General features: G+C 36.8%; 1 protein-coding gene across 3 annotated transcripts in view; it reads left to right on the forward strand.

Moving 5' to 3' along the window:
* The window catches only part of celsr1a (cadherin EGF LAG seven-pass G-type receptor 1a), a 97,671-nt gene that overhangs the window by 33,255 nt on the left and 42,978 nt on the right, over positions 1-21,438 (forward strand). For 2 of the 3 annotated variants that reach the window (XM_059027179.1, XM_059027180.1), the window contains exons 2-6: positions 7,913-8,551; positions 12,736-12,958; positions 14,688-14,803; positions 16,773-16,861; positions 19,772-19,852. In XM_059027179.1, the coding sequence (XP_058883162.1) occupies positions 7,913-8,551; positions 12,736-12,958; positions 14,688-14,803; positions 16,773-16,861; positions 19,772-19,852 (1,148 nt within the window). The remainder of the gene's footprint in view (positions 1-7,912; positions 8,552-12,735; positions 12,959-14,687; positions 14,804-16,772; positions 16,862-19,771; positions 19,853-21,438) is intronic. The other variant, XM_034026564.3, reaches the window with a different exon arrangement.

Consider the following 21,438-nt stretch of genomic DNA (forward strand, 5'->3'; position numbering starts at 1 on the left):
GTTTTCAGAAGTTCGTTTCTGTTGCATTTAATCGATTTCTACAGTAAGTTGTATTATTTTTTTATTTCATTTTTAATATATTTTTAAATTCTGTTAACTGTTGCTTGATTAAAATAAATACAAATAACAATAAATAATCACTACATATATACCAAGTTATAGGTATATGAAATGGAAAAACATGGAAACTACTTCAAATGGAAAAAAGAGTAATGTTGAAACGGAAAATCACTTTGGTGTACAAATTACATACAAATGGTTTTGGATATTTCTTATTCATTTTATTGATACAGATTAGCACAAACCGACATACCACTACCTTAGGGGATTAGCATGAGCTACTATAGGAAATCTGGAGCAGCTTCCCATTTTGGCTGGGTTGCAGTCTGCCACAGAACTCTGCAATACACATTTTACTAACTTTAATTTGTATTAAAGTATGACTACTTACTACAGAAATCACATTAATGTTTATGTAGTACCCTGGATAAGGGTAAAAGTTATGAACGTAGATTGTATACACTCTATTTAAGGCTTTCAATGTAATACTGTTGTAGTTCTGAATCAACGAGCCAACTATACAGCTGGTGAGTGCGTAGGAGCAGGGGCGCTGGAATTAGGGTTGCCCCTGGCTTTGCATGGCGTCCATCATATACAGGGGTTACAGTTTTGTTCAATCACATCGCTTTTTTTTTTTTTTTTTTGATGCACAGTAGACAGTGCCACACCAGCGCATTTATACCCCGACTGCCGGCTGGAAATACTTACTGTACCCCCCCACCTGGCTCACTGAAAACTTAGTTAAGGCTGTTACTTGCTGTGTTCAAAATCATATATCATATTTTACATTTGGCTACCGAGCCATGTCACAATATGATAGTAGACTGTAAACAGCACAGCCTGTGCTTCTCATTGTGTCCTGCTCCCTCTGCTTAAGTTAAATTGATTTTTGCAAGTTCACTGTGAGTGTCAGAGTATACCATAGTGAACCAATGCTAACAATCCCTTGCATGGGTGAAGTGACTTATCTTGTTGCCATGCTTATAAACGAGAGGGAGATTGGCCCTCCTTTTCAACCTGAAAATCATCTTTTATTGTGGGATCTGTTTACATAAAGATATTTCTTCTGCCCATTTAGGGGCACAGTTTTACATAGGTTGACTTACATTCAGGTCTTGGCAAACATGTATAGGGAGTAGAAACTTGTTTCTGTCCAAATCTAAACAACGGCTGAGCTGGATATATTATATCATTATATATAATACAGTGTTTGACATACAGAAAAGTCTTCCTTACAGCCTAATAATTTTATTCTTCAGCAGTTGGCAGAATCTGCAGGAGAGAATGCGTCTGTCAGTTTTTCTCCTGAATAAAAACACAAGTTGCACCATCCCAAAAACTGTCATTTTTAGTAGAATTTATTTTACAAGTAGCTACTTGTGGTCATTCACTGAGCTGGTGAGTAACAGTAATAACATTTCCTGGGAAAGGTAAAGATTTCCAAATTCTCCATACTGTGTGTCAAGGTGTATAGCTTAGTGTTTACTGAAAACATCACGTTTTCTGGTGGATAAATGTTTTCCTTTGAAAGAAGATAGCAATACTCATTTTTATAAACCATCCTTTGCTGTCACAAGGGATTTATAATGTATTACATGGTTACAAGGTATAATTATTGTATTGCAGTGAAAGTAAATCAGGAAACCAGGATGGAGCAGGTAATGATGTTACACCTGCGAGCATCCCAGAAATCTGTGTGTCAGTGTTATCAAGAACAGTAGAGATCATGTGATGTGGACCCAATTAAGCCTTTTCTGGTTTAAACTGCAATATACAGAGACCCAAATGCATTAGCTGCAGTATATCTATTCATCCTCTTCCTCTAAGAACCACAAGCAACTGAACTGAAGCATTTGTGTTCTTGTTTAATTATTCATTTTAATAAATGTATTCAGGTAGGTTCTTTGGTCCTTTACAAAACATTTTACACGGTAGATGTAGAATATGTTTCAGTATTTCAGTATTACACTTAAGTTACTGCGTACTTAATACTGCAGTGTTCGTACTGACATTCTTTGTTGTGTCCAATGTTGGGGCAGGTATATGATACCTCCAGAGGGGAAAGTGGGAAGAAAAGAACAACAGCAGATTTTAATTGTATGCTGTATAAGGCATAAGGCTGTATGGTCCAGTGGTTAAAGAAATGGGCTTGTAAACCAGGAGGTCCCCGGTTCAAATCCCACTTCAGCCACTGACTCATTGTGTGACTCTGAGCAAGTCACTTAAGCTCCTTGTGCTCTGTCTTTCGGGTGAGACATAGTTGTAAGTGACTCTGCAGCTGATGGAAAGTTCACATACCCTAGTCTCTGTAAGTCGCCTTGGATAAAGGTGTCTGCTAAATAAACTAATATTAATAATGAATTGTGCATTTAAAACCGTGGGCTTCTGGACTTGCCATAACTGCATCTTGAAGTAAAAAAAGTTTTCCTTTATTGTTTTATTTGTGTTTGCGTAGTTTTTATGGTTTTATGGGTTTGGGGGACATTCTGAACAGCAGACTCTCAGTTTTCATGTGAGTAAGAGTTTGTATTTTGGTGATTGATAGATGATATACAGCTATACAATTAAAAGCCGGTTTCTCTGGCTTTTAGCTTCACAGCCAAGCTTGAATAAACACAATTACTTTAACTCTTACCTGTTGAAATGGAAGGTTGATGGGCACGATGGGCAGTACATGAAACTCTTGGTCAACAAAGTCTACATCTTGTTTAAATATTTTTTGTTTCACCTGTAACAGGATTCATGTGTAATAGGTTATTGAGAATGCATTATGTACACAAACTTTTTTTTTTTTTTGGCAAATGTCATTGTTTTTATGTTGTTTCAACTAATTTTTTTTTGGACACAATAATACACAATTCTGGTTTTATTTAGGTGTTCAGTGAGTTTTTTTCTTTTAAAATGTACACGTTTGGACACAGTATAATTAATTTAGATTAGTACCCTGTAAACATCTTTTTAATAGCTGTTACTAATAGAACCTGACAATGAGTCGTAGATAAAGAATTCTTAGAAAGATTTAGATGGAGCTGCTGACTTCATCTAAAATGTTTCACTTTCAGCACAATATAGCAAGGTTTGGTTTACCCCCCTATCAGTCAGAACCAATGTCTAATACAGGAATCTCTTGGGAGAAGTGCAACTATTGGTCAAAGCTGTGGCCTGTAAAATCTTCACTCGGGTTCAGCAGAGTATCCTGGTTTAGTCAGTACCTGATAATGCAAATTCAAAGGGCAGCTTCCTTACCCATCAAACAAGATCCACAAATGTGGGAAACACCCTGAACAAAAGCAGTTTCTATGGAATACTCTGTCCCTTTGAGAAAGCCTGGAAAATATTATTATTATTATTATTATTATTATTATTATTATTATTATTATTTTAAAGTAAAAATTAAATCTGGAATGTATTTCCATTGTTCATAAACCTGTTTAAATTTTGTATTTTTTTTTGTTAAGGCAACAAAGTGTTGATTTATGTGTGACTGCATGCTTAGTTTTCTGCCAAAATATACACAAGTACCATTAACATGTTTATACCCTTCTGGTGTTGATGTATGATCACTTCTTGTTTTGTAGGCTTTGGCTCGCTTAATAGAGGGTGGTACAGTATGTTTAATGACTACACCATTATCCATATAAATTCTGTTGCATTGTCTGAACAATTAATCGATTTGTCAAAATGATATAACGATTTAAATAACCCCCTACGCATGGCTGAGTCTTGTATTTATTATCAAGTGAATGAAATTGGAATGCTAATATATATTTTATGAACCCAGTTACCCTAATGTTGAAGGCATCAGAGGCATGTGCATTCCTACAGATAAAGGAGGAGTGTAACTCCTATAGGTGTGAAGACCATTACCTTTGTTCCCATGTTTTGATTCCAAAATTTGAATCTGTGACCACTTCAGAATGCAACAACAGGACACCTGCCATTTTTTTTTTTTTGGGGGGGGGGGGGGGGGTATTGTATATTTACATATTTTATACTGTATATTTAATAACTTATCAACTTTGAATGCTTTGTTCTTGATATCGTTTTCACCTCAGTATCCAATTCTAAAATCTTTTCTACAAAATGTATAAAAAACTCTTATTGTATCATTTGCACTTTCCCTAATCCACGTGTATGACCTCATCCATTCCTCTCGGAATTTGCACAGGCGCTTACTTTTTTCCTTTCGTGAAGTAGGCCTAGTCGTATAGGGACTCCTCCCTTTACCGACGCATCACTATCAGTGTCACTTCAACTTTCAGACTCTGAAACTAAAATCAACACTGAAATTAAAATATTCTATGAATTGTATTTTGTTTGCTGTCACCAAAGCAGATCAGTGTCAGGCTGTTGGGGAACGTGATGTGAGTGCAAAAAGTCACATGATAGTGGGACTATATAGTTTTATGTCTTAGATTGGCTGTCCAATGTGTCAATCATTATGGGCTGTGTAAGGCATTGCAAAATGATGCGACAGAGGCGGGGCTTTGCTCCAACCAGATATGCTATGGTTTGACTGTGGCACTAAGCTGTAAGATTGCACATTGTCTAGGAATCCGGGACAAATTCCATCCCGAAGTCATTTTGTCTGGGACCGGGATTTGATCTTTACATTTAGGGACTGTCCCGTCCAATTAGGGACAAGTGGGCCCCCTAGTTACAGCTTGCAGTCCTGGAGATATGGTTAAAGACAAATCCATCTCCTTGGAACCTCAAGGGTTGCTGTTTTTTTTTATTACCATAGTGAAGGTTTAATAATTGTTTCTTAAAAGCACAGGTTGTTATTATATATATTTAGTTTAATTTCAGGATTTTCAAGTCTGTAATGTCCACCCCATCCTCAATTCAATGAAACTCTCATAACAGTTGTCACAGTTTATTTGAAATGTAATGATCCGAGTAGCCTCCCCTTCGTAAACACTGGTTTTTTTAACACAGCTGTGCCTGTCACTGTGGGTTAGCAGACAAGCAGCAGAAGGCAGTAACACAGATATTGTGACTGTAGCAGCGACCCCTGTCTGTGCCCTGTCATGGTAAGCCGATGAGAAGGCCACCCATGTGAGTGTGGGCTGCCGAGCAGAGAAAGCATGAATAGAGAGCTGGGAACTCGGCTGTGAGGCATGTTTGAGCAACGACAAAAGTTGCCCATGTCGTAACAACTGCAAAGGCAAAGTAATGTAAAACTTGGGAATTTAATTTGCAGAGGCTTAGCTTTCTAAAAACAGAGCTTATGTAACACTTTAAATTGTTTGTGACCTGGGTTAAGACTTTGCGAACTGATAGGAGGCTATGTGGTCCAGTGGTTAAAGAAATGGGTTTGTAGCCAGGAGGTCCCCTGTTCAAATCCCACCTCAGCCACTGACTCATTGTGTGACCCTGAGCAAGTCACTTCACCTTCTTGTGCTCCTCTTACGGGTGAGACGTAGTTGTAAGTGACTCTGCAGCTGATGCATAGTTCACACACCCTAGTCTCTGTAAGTCACCTTGGATAAAGGCATCTGCTAAATAAACAAATAATAATAATAATAATGTTCCTAATAGTGCTGCACTGACTATGTGGGAAATACATGCAGAGTTCAGCATCCTGGTATTGGCTGGCTTCTCAGTTTACTTATTACTGATTCATGGTGTGACTGGAACACAGTTCAAACTATTGTATTCACAAGTATCCGTTTATTGGCATTATGTAATGTAATACATTGATAATCAGAATTAATATATTATTTGATTCATACAGGAACAGTGGTATGAGTAATGCATTAGAAGTATAGCAATAGTCTTGTCAACAGTCATGTATTTCAAATGAATTTACTACGCCATAAATTTGATTTTGCTCCATGTCTGATTTGACCACACTCAATCAATCCCATGAAATGTCTGTCAGACTGGCAGCAAAGTTCTCAGTGCCAAATATGGTGATGGTTTTGTTATCTGGACTGATGAAATCACCAGGACGCATTTAGCTCCCCTACCCCAAGCTATCAGTACACTGAAGAAGGTACTGGCCAAAACATTTGTCTACCTGACTAGTTTTCTAAGTTATACCACAATATAAGTGTTGAATACATTTATATACTATATGAGTTGTAATAATTACTTTCCAGAGTTACCCAAGATACAGCCTTAGTCACATACAGTAGAAACACTGTGGGAGGTACTGATAAAAGCTAGCCTGCTGTCTATACCAGCATTACTAGAATGTTGCTACAGTCTGTTCTGACAATGAAGAGATTTTGGTGTGCAAGGTGTTTAAATATCATATAACCATTTTTAATTTTGTTAACTAGTTTTATACTATTCAAATATTTATTTATTTTAGAAAATGTGTTTTTCCCTTGCACCTGTTGCTAAAAAGTGTATATAGTACAGTGTATAAAATAGATAAAAAATACATGTGCATGTTTCATTATGTTCAGATATATAAGCAGGAAAGCAGATAATATTTTCTTTTGCTTTATTGGTCTTCATAAAACATCCAGATATTTATTTTTTGTTTCTTTCAACCCTTGTTTTATGTCAGGTATACAACAGTGACCGTTTGACAGCAGCATGACATTATAGATTTAGTGTTCAAACCAGGTGTATTGATTTTTAGTGGAAGTGAGTCTAAAGCCTTTCAGGTACTGTAGCTGCACCAGATGGCTCTTACAGAATAATTTTTTAAACTCACAGTATTGAATTGATATAACTGTTTCATGGACACCTCCTAGACAGATAATGCCAACCATTGTTTTATATAAAGTACTGATATAATTCTGCTTGCATCTCTCCGCCACTTCCAAACAGTGTGTAAAGAAATGTATTATGGTGTAAACTGACAGTTAGATTAAACTGACCTGACTGCTTTTTAAATTTTGTGTTCCATAATTATTGTAAACGTTAGCCTGGTGGTTTTTATTCATACCTTCTAGTCATACTACGCTGTAATAATTGAAAAATTACAATGAAATGATTCTAGACATAACTGAGACCCATGGTGGTGTTTTGTCATCGTTCAATTAACAAGTATATGACTGTTTGGTATGTCAGATTTTACAATCTGAGAAATGATTTATTAGCAATGTCAGGGAAGCTTCATTGCCAGTTTCAGAGCTGTTGTGTTCTCTGACAGCTCAGTATTAATTACTGCTCAGGCCCTTGGTCTTCAGCAGCTTCACACAGGGTTATTGTTTAATAATACGCACACTTCATTAATTTATTTGTGTCAAGTGTCATGGAGTATATATATCTTAATCTCTCCTTAGAAAATAACCTTTTCTAAGTTTTTTTTTCCTATGGTTATTAATAGATATAGTGGCAAGGACTAACAAAAAACAAATTAATGGCATGAATGTTCATGGAAGCAGCCATTTGTAAGGCAAAATATGCTATGCAGATGAAAATGTCAGCTTGTACTGTAATGGTGCATGTCACTTGTAGTTTCTACTTGCAGCAATTAACGCATGTAATTATTAATTAGTTTTAGTTGGAAGTAGGGAATCAACATCATTTTTTATTCTTTAGGAAATTCATTAAAGCTAGACTATTGAATTAACCCCTTGTAACTGGAGGATGTTGTGTGACTGAGGATTTGGTTATCCTGGTTTCATATCACTTCTTAACCAATGACTTGGGTGCGTGCATGGTTCCAGTAATTGTCATATATATTTTAAATTATGACTTATTCCATCTTTGTTTACTCCGTAACTTGGTGCAGGTTATTTCTGCTGGGACCAGGTATTGAGTATCTTAGTTCCTTCATTAAAAAAAAAAAACAGTACATGGTTCAATTTCACTTTTCCACAGCAGTACATAATGCTGTTGATCAGATTATTTTTATGCGATACCTAACACGAGTGTTCCTCTCTTACAGATGGTATCCACCAGGTGACGGCCTTGTGCACTCTGCGAGTGACTATCATCACAGATGACATGCTGACCAACAGCATTACGGTGCGACTGGAGAACATGTCCCAGGAGAAGTTCCTCTCCCCACTCCTCTCTCTCTTTGTGGAAGGAGTGGCTGCTGTGTTGTCCACCACCAAAGACGGAATCTTCATCTTCAACATCCAGAATGACACAGACGTGCACACCAACATACTCAATGTCACCTTCTCCGCTCTGCTCCCAGGGGGCCTCCGCAACCAGTACTTCCCTTCTGAGGACCTCCAAGAGCAGATCTACCTTAACCGGACCCTGCTCACCATGATCTCCACCCAACGCGTGCTTCCCTTCGATGACAACATCTGCCTCCGAGAACCCTGCGAGAACTACATGAAGTGCATTTCGGTGCTCAAATTCGACAGCTCGGCTCCCTTCATCACCTCCAACACTGTGCTCTTCCGCCCCATTCACCCAATCAATGGTTTGCGCTGCAGATGTCCCCCTGGATTTACCGGGGACTACTGCGAGACAGAGATAGATCTGTGCTACTCCAGCCCTTGCAATAACAATGGACGGTGTAAGAGCAGGGAGGGAGGCTATAGCTGCGAATGCCCTGAGGAATTTACAGGTGAGATGTTCTGTTTTGAATTGTACCAATATATCCCCTTTACTTCAAAATCACAAGACCACATCTGAATCAGGGCGTCATTGGGAATATTGCATGTTCTCATATTACACCAACCCGAGTTCTTGATAAAATGCACGTGAGGTTCCTATTTAAAATATTTCTGAGAGCTGGGCCCAGGTATTGGTATCTTAGCTCATACAAATAAACTTAATGATAAAGCCCTCAGTAGATAATATTCATTTTTATTGAACGTTTGCTGGTTGAGGTCTACGTTACCTGGAAACGCTGGGATTTGTAAGAAACATCTGTGTTGAAGAGATTACACTAATTGCTGACATTAGTGATGAAACCTGGTGCTGTTGATGAGTTTTGGATGTGGTTTCAATAACAACCCTGAAACTAATCATCTAGTTTCTGAGATTTTGTCAGAATTTTTACTGTTTGTAAAATACTACATTTAAGATTGGTACATTAAATACAGGACATAGTACTTACTGGTGTGTCAAAGGTGAGATCCATTTCCAACTGCTAAGGTTAATATATATATATATTATTTCGATATGTTGTACATATCTTTATATATATATGTGTTATATAATTTTGTTTAAGCATACTGTATTTATAAAATCAGTTCATAGGGTTACTAGCTTATGTGGCTTCAAGAGATTAATGGAATGGAATGCAGTATAGCAGGAAGCTATACATGTACTTGCTCATAAAATGCACTACTGAGGTCACTTTTTGAAAGGTTTGAACAGAAGATTATACCTTTTTGGATTTGTAATTGCTGTAATTCAGCTCCGGGAGTTCTAAAGTTTCGCTTTTACCGAGACATCAGACATAATTTGTGAATAAATGACTGATACAATCTTTCATCTTATTTGACAACCTCTAGAACCTGATGATAAGGTATAATTCTCATGCAACTATTTCACCAAAATTGAGCACTGGCTGAAACGTAGAACTTTCCATGAACTTCCTCCATAGGGCAATTATGGACTAATAATCTGTCATTCCTCTGATGGTGCTTTGAAGGTCACAGTTCAACTCCAGGTAGTTATTATAAATTTGTGTAGGTGACGACAGTAGGCCTGTCTCCATGCTTCTTCTGTTTCTGACATTAAAAGTAAACTGAGCTGTTTTTTGAAAACGGATTATCTAATTAAGTAATTACCTGGATTTGGCCTCACATCCTGTGCTCCATAAAGTATGGTTACTCTCAGTACCCTTCGGGAACCATTTGAAAAGTAATGCAGTTTAACTAACTGTAACTGCAGCTGAACTGCATGATTGCTATTATTATTGCAATGTAACATCGCAAACTGCATCCTAAATTCACTTATAATTTGGAGTTACAGAAAAATTGAACTATCATTTAAGTGGTCAAACTATTATTCTCAGGCTACTAGTTTTCACAATAGCAATTTCAAATGTAGGAGGTGGGTCCTGCATTTCCATTTCGAGAGACCTCTGTATTGGGAAATGACATCAGTAACAGTCTCAGAAAACTAAGCAGGCATCCACAGGGCTAGTGTGGCCTGTATGTCTGAGGGTGAGGTTTCATGTCCAGCTTCAATCGTTGGTTCTGAACTAAAGACTGTGTGCTGTTTATAAAGATCAAATGCTAGCAACAGACTTCTTTGGCCCATAGCTCACAGTTGAGGAAGTACACTGGTCTTCTATTGCCTTCCAGTTATGGGCCATGTCATTTTTAATATCTAATACTGGTAGGAATATAACTGGTAGGAACTTCACAAATAGTTGCTTTACTATCTTCAATTGTTGTTTTGTTAGGATAAAATGTGTGTGCTTATGTTCTTTGGATCTATGCGGGCTGGTGTATAAAAGTGCCTAGAGCTTCAATATGTTTAGCATTCCGGTGGTTTCTCCACTTACTATCACTTATTATTAGTTCTTGCTTTTTAGTTGTACAGTTCAATTGAAAAAATTGAGAAAGAGTCCGAACTCTCTTTTAGTTTTACTACTTGTATGTGTATAATAAGAAGTTTAATGTATTTCTAAATGATTATATTTAGTGCAACCATCCTGAAGTACTTTACTGATGCAGTATTTCTCGCATTAATAAATACTTTTTTTTTATTCTTTCATGGTCATCAAACCTTGAGTTCATGTAGCACGCATCAATCAAACCTTACAAAACAACCGTCAAGTTTTCATTAAAACAGAGAAAAAGAGAAGGATGTTCTTCATGATCTAATTTATTCCATATTTTAGGAAAATATATCTTATATATAGAAGCCTGTCAGTACTTGTGTTTTCACATCCATATTAACAAGACTTTGTCAGATTTGCAAATGTCTCTTTTGAAACTAAATCTGTTGTTAGCAAATGTAAACCATTCCATTTCTGAACTGTCTGTCAGGTGAAAGCCTGGTTGCTGTTGTTACAATGTGAGTTATAGTTACATTTGTGTTAATCTATTTGGTAAATCCCATTTCTGTCAAGGTTAAGCTTTTAACAGAAGTAAAGTTTTTTTTTTGTTTTTTTTACATTTCTGGTGGAAATTTCGGAATTGAAACAAATGCCATTCTTGGGCAACATGTATGTACCTTTCAGATAAGACTGACATTATTGGCCTATATTATTCGCAGTAATCAAGACAAGAATACTTTTTTAGAGTTACATTTTACTCATGTCAGACACGAGTTTTAAAACACTACCATACATTTCAAGTTTTCAACCAAAAATATTGTGGGAAATTACGGATGCTTTTGGACACGATGAAAAGCACTCAGCTGTTTGCATGGTGTTTGATCATGATACTGGGTGATCAAAGAACAGGGGTCCATACATAACATCCCTTTGTGCTGAGTGAATTCAATTGGGAATTTATATATATATATATATATATATATATATATATATATATATATATATATATATATATATATATATATATATAGTATATGTGCAAGTCACATTATATTTACTGTTTGAAACACATATACTTTAGTGTCAAAAGACACTAGATTTAAGCAGCCTTAGAGACTAGAGTTTTATTTTCAGTGATGTTTTGATATATTTCTTAATGGGACTTATTAGAACATAACCAGACAGTTTATATGATGAAAGGCATCACAATACCTTGTTGAATGTGTATGGTACTCATCTTTATTGGCATGATTCAGACTAGTAAATCAGTAATCAGTTTTGAACATTGTATCCAGCTTTCATCATCAGTTTAGATTGGTACAGTTACTGATTTACTGGTGTTGTGTCAATCGGTAAAAGATAAACATTTTGTACTGCTGTGAAGTCTGTTTTCTTGAGGAAGTAACTTATTCAACATTATGAAATATAAGAAAAAACTGTTCATTTTAGTGTTGTCTCTACCCCTTTCTTATGCTATTACATATGTGCTGTTTACATTGAATAGGCTTATATATCAAAGCCGAACTTGAAGTGTCCACGTGATACTATAAAAATAAGGAACCTCTTCTGTTGGACCGTTAACATTGATTTAAATTTGCATGTCTTAGCCCGGCATGTGAATAGCACAACGCTAATGCCTACTCTTAGAAGCATTTCATCTTCAATAATGAGCTTACTAGGCTTTATTTTGAATACGTTATCCATGTATCTTTGAAGCAGCCCACCTTTTTTCTGTAACTTCTATATATATAGGAGGCTGTGTGGTCCAGTGGTTAAAGAAAAGGGTTTGTAACCAGGAGGTCCCCGGTTCAAATCTCATCTCAGCCACTGACTCATTGTGTGACCCTGAGCAAGTCACTTAACCTCCTTGTGCTCTGTCTTTCGGGTGAGACGTAATTATAATTGACTCTGCAGCTGATGCATAGTTTACACACCCTAGTCTCTGTAATTCGCCTTGGATAAAGGCGTCTGCTAAATAAACAAATAATAATAATTGTGTTAAACTAGCATACTCTGTATCGGTCATGCCTAAATTTCAGAAATGGATCATTTAAAGACAAAAAAAAATCTACTCCCCTACTTTTCTACTCCCAGCAAATGGTATCTATTAAAATTGTTGTTGTTATGACTAATCTTGTTAGGCCTAAGCTGTTACTCGCTAAACCACGACACACATTTTAAATCCCAACTACACTAGAAAACAGAAGATCACGCCTAAAGGCTTTAATCTGTGGTATTATTGTTTTTATTGTTAATTATCATTACTAATTTTCATGTCATTTTTATTCAAGGAGAGCACTGTGAAGTGAACACACGCTCTGGGCGCTGCTCTCCTGGTGTGTGTAAGAATGGAGGGACCTGCATCAACCTCCTTATAGGTGGGTTTAGATGCGAGTGCCCCCCTGGAGAGTATGAGCGTCCGTACTGTGAGATGACCACCAGGAGCTTCCCTCCTCAGTCCTTTGTCACCTTCAAGGGGCTCCGGCAGAGATTTCACTTCACTGTTTCCCTCATGTAAGTACAAAACCACTGACACAACCATGACATTCATTCAGGATCATATTTTGGGCAGATTATTTACAATAATATGTGTTGTAGTTCTCACAGCCATTCTTTAAGTTTTCCTTAATTTTGACATGCTAATTCTAAATATAGTAAAATAAAAGCTTTTTCCATATGATTTAAAAACAAAAAAAAGGTTTAATAATACATACATTCTGATTCGGGAACCAAGAAAATCTGCATGCATGGCACAACTTAACAAAATAACAAAAATGACTGCACATGGTCATTGCAGACCCTCAGCCCTTTTCCATATATCTCTGCTTCTCTATGTGGCCATAATGCAGTTATTCGTCCTGCCCTGTCGTTATTCCCATTTTTACATTTACATGTAATTCTACTCGAGGAGAGACTTGCCCCACCTTTTCCTACCACAAACAGTGTTTAAATTAGGCATGTGAACGATGGAATTCATGCACCTGAGGCACAAGGGTATTATGAGCTTGTAGAGCGAGAGGGGTTCATTCACACCTGCGCTTGCTCAGTCACAAGTCTGTGACTGTTGAAGTAGTCTTGAATCCAATATGCAATGCTGATGGGCTCAGTTTGGTTTATGAAGCTCATCTCGACTAGTCTAACTTTATACACCACAAACCACACGGTGGTGCACAAAAATGAAATAGGGTTCAATAGGGCAGCAGTGTGAAGTAGTGGTTAGGACTCTGGACTCTTGACCGGAGGGTCGTGGGTTCAATCCCAGGTGGGGGACACTGCTGCTGTACCCTTGAGCAAGGTACTTTACCTAGATTGCTCCAGTAAAAACCCAACTGTATAAATGGGTAATTGTATGTAAAAATAATGTGATATCTTGTAACAATTGTAAGTCGCCCTGGACAAGGGTGTCTGCTAAGAAATAAATAATAAATAATAATAATAATAACTGGGCTTCATTTCAGTTTTCTTGGTTAGCATTTGAACAATGAATGGACAGTATTTGACTTCTCTTTCTAGGTACAGTAGAAAGGGGAGCGGTCCTGAATGCTTGAATGGAATTTACTAAATGCTTTTGAGTCATTGTAAACTCTTAAGTGCCTGGTGTGTCTTTCTCTTTTACAATGTGTTGTCTTGCAAACATTATGAACCTGTGGGGCACACTTTTAGTAAGAGTAAGGCTATTGGGCTGTCTTTGCTTTCTGATACTTTGCATGAATGTATAATGGTAGAGGCTGCAGTGATATGTAGTTGACCTTTCGTTACATTACAATGTGGTCGGGAAAGTGCATTCAGTATTGGTAGTATTCGCCACCTGCCAGCTAAACCTTGTCATATAACTAGGCTTGTTTTAACATATGTTTAGTGTCCAAATCTAAAGACCAGTCAGGAGTGTTAATTAGGCACACAAGGTGTTTGATACAGTTATCTGCTCCAAGACAGTAAAATGAACAATTACTAGGAATTCTATACTTGTTTATAGGTGGTGTACATTTCTCTATTTTGAATACATTATTTTAAAAATGCAAACTTTGTCTGAAGGATAATATTTTTCTGTTTTTAGACTATGCTACTTTATGAGCCTATTTTACTGCACAACCTACAGCAGATAATATTTTTCTCAGCATGTTCCTTTAAAACCTGCAGCCCTAGAATGTTTTGTTGTCATAGCGATCCAGTTGCAATGTGGCAGTAAAATCCAAGTTAGTGGTTCAATAAAAGTTAAAAATATTGCTGTGCTTTTTTGCAGGTTCGCTACCAGGGAAAGGAATGCTTTGCTGCTTTACAACGGGCGGTTTAATGAAAAGCATGACTTTATTGCGGTAGAAATCATTGACGAGCAGATCCAGCTGACGTTCTCAGCAGGTAAGATGGACAATGTGCGCAGTATGTCTAATTTTTGTAAAATAAGCACACAGAGCAGCATAGTTTCTCTTATTGCCATGATATCTCACGGTGGAGTAAAGAAATGTTTTATTTTAAAAGAAAACTAATTATCGCAGTTCTTTTCATGGGCTATTTATGATTTAATTGGGTATATAGAACAGCTCCAACAGAGAAGCCAGTTACGGTATAGGAGATGCGTTTTCTGGTGGCTATTTTTCAAGACAATGGACCATTAGGCCTTTGTTCTTAAAGCGTTTTGAATAGTGCTCAATGTGCAAAGAAAGCAAAATAAACATTTCAAAGTTCAAAATGAATAGGTGTAATAAAAATCCCCCAAATGCAAAATGGAGAAGCACATGGATTGTTCTGTCGATTGGTGCATTGCGTACATTTGGGTATTCCAACAAATGGGTAAAATGCACATTCAAGATTTTAAAAGCAGACATATCAGTCATTAGCTTTTATTTTATGACCAATGAAATGCTCAAGTAGTGGGATAACCGTAAAAAGAAATTGTTAGTGCTCACCTTCAATTTAAATGTTATGATCACCCTTCCAGACAGTCACAAATGAACTTTGTGTTTTGTACACTATTCATCAGTCTGTGATGAAACCTGTGCAGCAGATGCCTGCCATGCAATAGAAGTCTGCTGCTCTTCGAATCCTCATTCATAATTCCCAGGTTACAGCAAAATGAGACGGTACAAAACAAGCTAGTGAGGCACGCTGTGTCTATCTCTTTGAGGGGATTCTTGTCTCTCTTATTTGTTGTCTTTGATGCAAAAAACGTAATCAATGATAACGATCATCAGTTTTATTTATTTATTTATTTATTTATTTATTTATTTATTTATTTATTTATTAAGCTAAGGAATTTAATAAAACAAGCAGTAACTTTTGCATAACAGAGTCACTCCTTATTTTGAGAACACCATCTGGATAAATAAAGCCATACCAGACTCAAGTAAATCATACAGAATAATTGTGTGTTGAGAGGACAGAGATATCTGACTATTTAGCTGAAAGGGCTGGCTGGTAAAAAGAGTGTAAACTATTACCGTCTTGTAGGGAATGTTATTTCGTTGCTTGCTTATGCCAGCACTGGGGGAGAAATCTTTCAAATGGCCATCTGGCTGTTATATCCAATAGGTATCAAAACATATAGTTTCTGGGTAATGCTTTTTATGACCCTGTTCTACTGCAGTGGCCCCACAAATAAATAGCCCCACACCCTCATCCCACCATGGCCATTATATTTCAGTTGATGGGCTATATTGCCAGTTCATTTCAGTCACTCCAAGACCAAGTTAGCTTGTTGACATAAAACACAACCTTTATTTGCTTTATAACAATTGAACTTCTTTTCTTTTATGGCCATTTTTTGTATGTGTGTTCACTGTGAAACTGATTATGAAAAACATAGAACCTTATCTAACTGAGGGGAAACAAAACAAATACACTCAAATTACTTTCAGTTAAAGCTGGGTATGCAGCATTCGGTGTAAGAACACAAGTTAAAGGGAAACCAAAAAGTTAAAAGGTCAACCATAATGAAATCCACTATCCAAGTTAATTCTGGCAATGGCAACCCCAGCCCTAGTTAAATGTTCATTAACACTTTTGTACAGTAACTGCGTGTCGGCTCCAATTATAATAAATTACAGAGAAAAAATAATAATATTTCCTATGGTTAAAAAGCCATGCATTGCCTGAAGGTAAACAGACTTCTCTTTGTGTAATAAGTTTTTATACCCTGTTTTTTATTTATTTTTTATTTTATTTTTTATGATTCATCAGTCACATTATTCCTGTCTGTTGTGCATCAGTCACATAACCCTTAATTGTGACATTGCAGAATCCATACATTGACCATGTCACAGGTATGATGGTTCCATGTTTACAAAGCATGTTATTTGCTTATCACATTGGTTTTGCTCTTTATCTCTAGGTGAGGCTATAACAACAGTAGCTCCCTTAGTTCCAGGTGGTGTCAGTGATGGGCAGTGGCATTCAGTCCAGGTGCACTACTATAACAAGGTAAGAGGAGATTGCGTTCCCTTCCTTTTTATAGGAGCGGTCAGTGTCAACACTACTGTAGTTACTATAGCTACCAGGGAAACAACAGGTTGTGGTCTACTACACACATTACTTTTATTATGCAGTCTTTTCCAAACACAGTCAGTCTTACATACTGACTTACATATTAAAAAAAAATGTACTGTGTCTTTCAACCAAACAACTGTTTCACTTATGTTTTCTTAATCCTTGACTCAAGGAGCTGGACTGATGATGTTAGACACTTTTAATATACCATCAGATAGATGTGACTTGGTCCTCATACTGTGTAAGTCATAAAATAACAGAGGTTAAGGATCCCGCTGTTGAGAAAAGTTAAGTGTTCACCCATCTGATCAGTTTGCCAAGCTTCTGTTGTGTTTTGTTTTTGTTTATTTAGTTTTTTTAGTTTTTTTTGTGGTGTCGCCGTGGACGTTGGGATTACGTCATACGTACTGATGGAGAGTTTCATCCTTCTTTAGAGCCATTTATCCAGTTGTGCTGATTTTGGTTATAACATTCTTTTTGGTGATCTCCTTTTTATGATACTGTTAGCTCTACTTTTTTTTTACAGCTGTGACAGGATTGATGTAACTAACAAAGAACAATATTGCTTTGAGTTAAAGGACTACAAAACACTTCTGGTGGGCTTATTTAATATTCATTTTAAATGCAAAAAGAATCACATATTGCATTTAAAATAGTGCCTATTCGAATGATCTTGCTTTCAACAAAGTTATGAAATGAAAACGTGATCAACTGGTCAGTACTTTGTCAGACAGAACAACATACCCTTACAATGCCAGTGTCTCCCAATGTGGAGCTTTAGTAAATTATTGAGTGGGAGAATCTGTAACGCATGTTTTACTCAGGAGGCTTGAACTTTGATTGTACAAGCTAGCCCTCTGAGGTCTACCCTTTCCACCATTTGTATTACATTTTTGTTTTTAATTTGAGAGCTAGTGGAGTTGTTCTTTTCAGACCTGAATGAAAGCTGCGTATTACTAGCCTAGGGCACCACTAAGGTTTAGATTTCTGTAAGAACTTGTAAGCGAGTGTCATTTGCATGAATTGGGTTTGATTTATGAGGTCATATACATTATTTAGAAAACACAGCAAATCAAACCATTGTGCACACAAGAAACAAACAAACAAACATCCAAAAATGAAAATATATGAACACAGTATGTGTGCACTGCTCAAACAGCTCACATACATAGCAACAGACTGCTTACTTGTCTTATCCTGATTCTCTGCCCCCTTATTTAAAAAAAAAAAAAGTAGTTTAACTTCCCACTTTTTTAAAAGTGTGGGGGGGGGGGGCTGGGGGGTCAGCCATTTTGTTTAACTGACACAATCTTGAAACATAAGATATAATTTGAAGTAAATTTGGCTGGGTAGTCTTTTTAAGTATTCATGTTCATTTAGAGAGAGGTGTTCTGAACTGGGTTGTGAATAGATTTGATATTAGGATTTTTTATAAAAATAATTGAGGGTGTTTTTTGCAAGATTATCAAGGTGCTGTGTTGTTGTAATCATATTTGTATATCCAGTATTATTTAGTAATAATGAAAAGTTACAAAGCTGTATTAAAATCCAAATTGAAATGTTCAATAAAAAAGCTATGCATTTTTTTCAGTTAGTGGTAAGCCATAATTACTTTGATTGTTGTTTCCACCCTAAAAATAAATGCTGGTGTTGGAAAGCTGCTGTCTGACACTGTTTGCTACAGTACGTCATTACAGTGCTCAGAACTGTTTATTAAGAAACAATATACACGGCCGTGCTGCGTCATTTATATTGTTATGCATAAAAAGGAGTTTTGCTTGATCTTCTAACCCTTTTGCACCAACTGACAACATGAAATTGGCACAACAAACCCATAATTATGACTTTTGGCAGACTTTGAACCATGCCTTAATTATGACTTCTGATAACTACAATAATAATAATAATAATAATATTGCAATAGCCAACAGGCAATAGTCTCGCTAGGCCAGTGGCTGGAAGTACCTTTAGTCCTTAATTAGATTTGTTTTATGCTTTGCAATCATTGATCACTCATTGCAAAAAGGATTATATGGGGAATCTTTTTTAAGAGAGTTATTGTTAAACTTGGATAAACTGAAAAACTGATCAAACAAACAAAAACGATTGCCTAAAGCCACCAGTAATTAATAAACAACTGAACTTTAAGAAAAGTACAGTACTTAAGAATTAAGTGATTCATTGTATTGAAATACCACAGTGCTTCATTGCTCATAATTTAAACAGTCTCCACCTACTGCAATTTCTTTTATCTATCTGGAGGGTTTTTTGTATGAGTCATGACTTTTCAGTTTGCACGATTACAATATGCCTGGTCAATTGATGTATTGACTGCCATATCTTGGAAGCATCTACAATGCTTTTCCTGTAAATGTCACTTGGTTTAATTTATTGTAGAAACTATGCTTTCACTCTCTTCTGGAATATGGAATTAAGGAAATTCTGATGTTTTCCTTATGTTATTCATGAAGCAGATTTACCTGACTGTAGAGGAAAGGTTACACATAAATCCAAATTGTCACATTAAAACTATTTGGTACAAGCTTTTCTTGGGTGCTTCCTGTTTCCCAGACAATAGATAAATACATGTTAAATGTTGTGTGTTTGTTTGTTAAAGGCCAAACCAGGAACCAGGACACATGTGCATGCCTGTTTTGTGTGTTACATCATGGTCAGAGTGGTATTTATCAGCTTTTTTATCAAGCTAACAAAAAATGTAAGCTACTGATAATCTGTATGGTGTACTATATTACGTGTATGCACTTTGGAACACAGTATTCAAAGGACAATAATGTTCATGTTGAAATGAAACTCTAATTTGACTTTTCTCAATTATCTACCCAGGATAGCCTGCACCTTATCGATTCCAGTGGGGTCCTGCATGTACCCCTTTATACAGCTTGGCTGGAACTGAAACACAAGGAGGTAAAGTGACTTGACCAAGGTCACACAGCAAGTCAAGTGGCTGAGAAGGGATTGGAGACCAGGGTATCCAGGTTACCAACCCCCAGCTCTGACCACTAGGCTGCACTTCCTCCTTTAGTTTATATAGAATATATTTAGTCATTTTATTTTGAATTTCCCTTTGTTGGTGCATGTTCATTAACTCTTTCCCTCTCAGAAACTGATGCAACAACACAAAGAGAAACCTTTCAGTTAAACAGTTCTGTAGTTTAGGGATTGACGTGTTTTTAACCTAAAGCCTGCCCATGTATCAGTGATGACCAGCAGGCGTTGTCCAGGTCAAAAAAAAAAACCTTAACCCCTCACTCAACGAGGGGCTTGTTTAAACATGTCCGGGTGCACCAATTCGTGGTGCCCCATGGACAGATGGATTAGCCCAGCCCTGTGACTTGCAGAATTGCACTGGGATGCCTATGCATACGTCTTTGAAGAGCCAACACTAGTCTGTTTGATTTGCTACTAGGTTGTCAAAAGTCCTCATCATGGGTTGCTATCTGGGTGATTGTGTTATTGAGGAAAGGGGTTCAGTTCTGTTTTGCCAGATCAAATAGCAGATAGTGAGTGAAAACCAGGAAGATTATAATGTGAAATCCACATATTATATCCACTAAACATGCTGCATACATGTTGGAAAACAGTGTCCTTGTAGTCACTGCACTTGGTTTCCTTTGTTTTTCCTCACCCCTGCACTCCTAAATCTGCTAAATGAGTTTCATTTGAAGGGGAAATTCATAGCTTCCTGCAGAAACCATGTTTTTAGCAGTTCTTTGATAGAAAACGTACAAAGGTTTGCAATTTAGGTGCTGCCTTTCCCAGACAGGAAGATAATACTAGAACAGGATTTATGGGATGTTTTGATGGAATATTCAGAGGAAAAAAAAACATTTCTGCTGTTCACTAAGCACTCTCTATTCAGCTGCCAAGCTGTTAATGATATGAATAAATCATGGGGGTTTTGCTTGCAGTTGCATGAGAAAATGATTGTTTAATAGGAGTTGTATTTATTGCTACTGTAGCTTTCTTCTTTTTGAATTTGGACACCTTGAGTTTTCCCTATGGCCCAGAAGTGAAGTGGTGATGTTGTTATCTGAAGCTGCCCTGGTTTGAAATCGTTGTTTTTTCTTTTTGTGGCCTGAAATGGCTTGGAGCTCCCTTTTGCCTGTACAGTGTGTGGCTGTCTTTTCAATAAATATTACCTCTAAAATTATTCCCTTTACCAACCCAACTTTGAGTATAATTTTCAGTTGGACTTCAAGTAACCTCCAAAGAGTCATACTTAATTGTTCATATGGAACTCTGTCCTGTGGTTTTCTACCCAGACTGTAAAATTGAAAATCCCAATTTTGTGATCATACGAACAGATTAGCATATAAGATGCATTGCCATTTAGATATATAAAACAGATTTTAAAAGGTTGTAAAAGATTAGACACATTAAGCTCTTTTTTCCATTAATAGTAGCTTGGAGCTTACTTTAGAAAGCTGTTATTAGGTGTGGGAATGGATCAACTCAATGTCTAATGCAACATTGGAAAGAAATCTACTTGT

Source organism: Acipenser ruthenus, chromosome 7 (assembly GCF_902713425.1).
Source record: "Acipenser ruthenus chromosome 7, fAciRut3.2 maternal haplotype, whole genome shotgun sequence".
NCBI classification, from domain to species: domain Eukaryota; kingdom Metazoa; phylum Chordata; class Actinopteri; order Acipenseriformes; family Acipenseridae; genus Acipenser; species Acipenser ruthenus.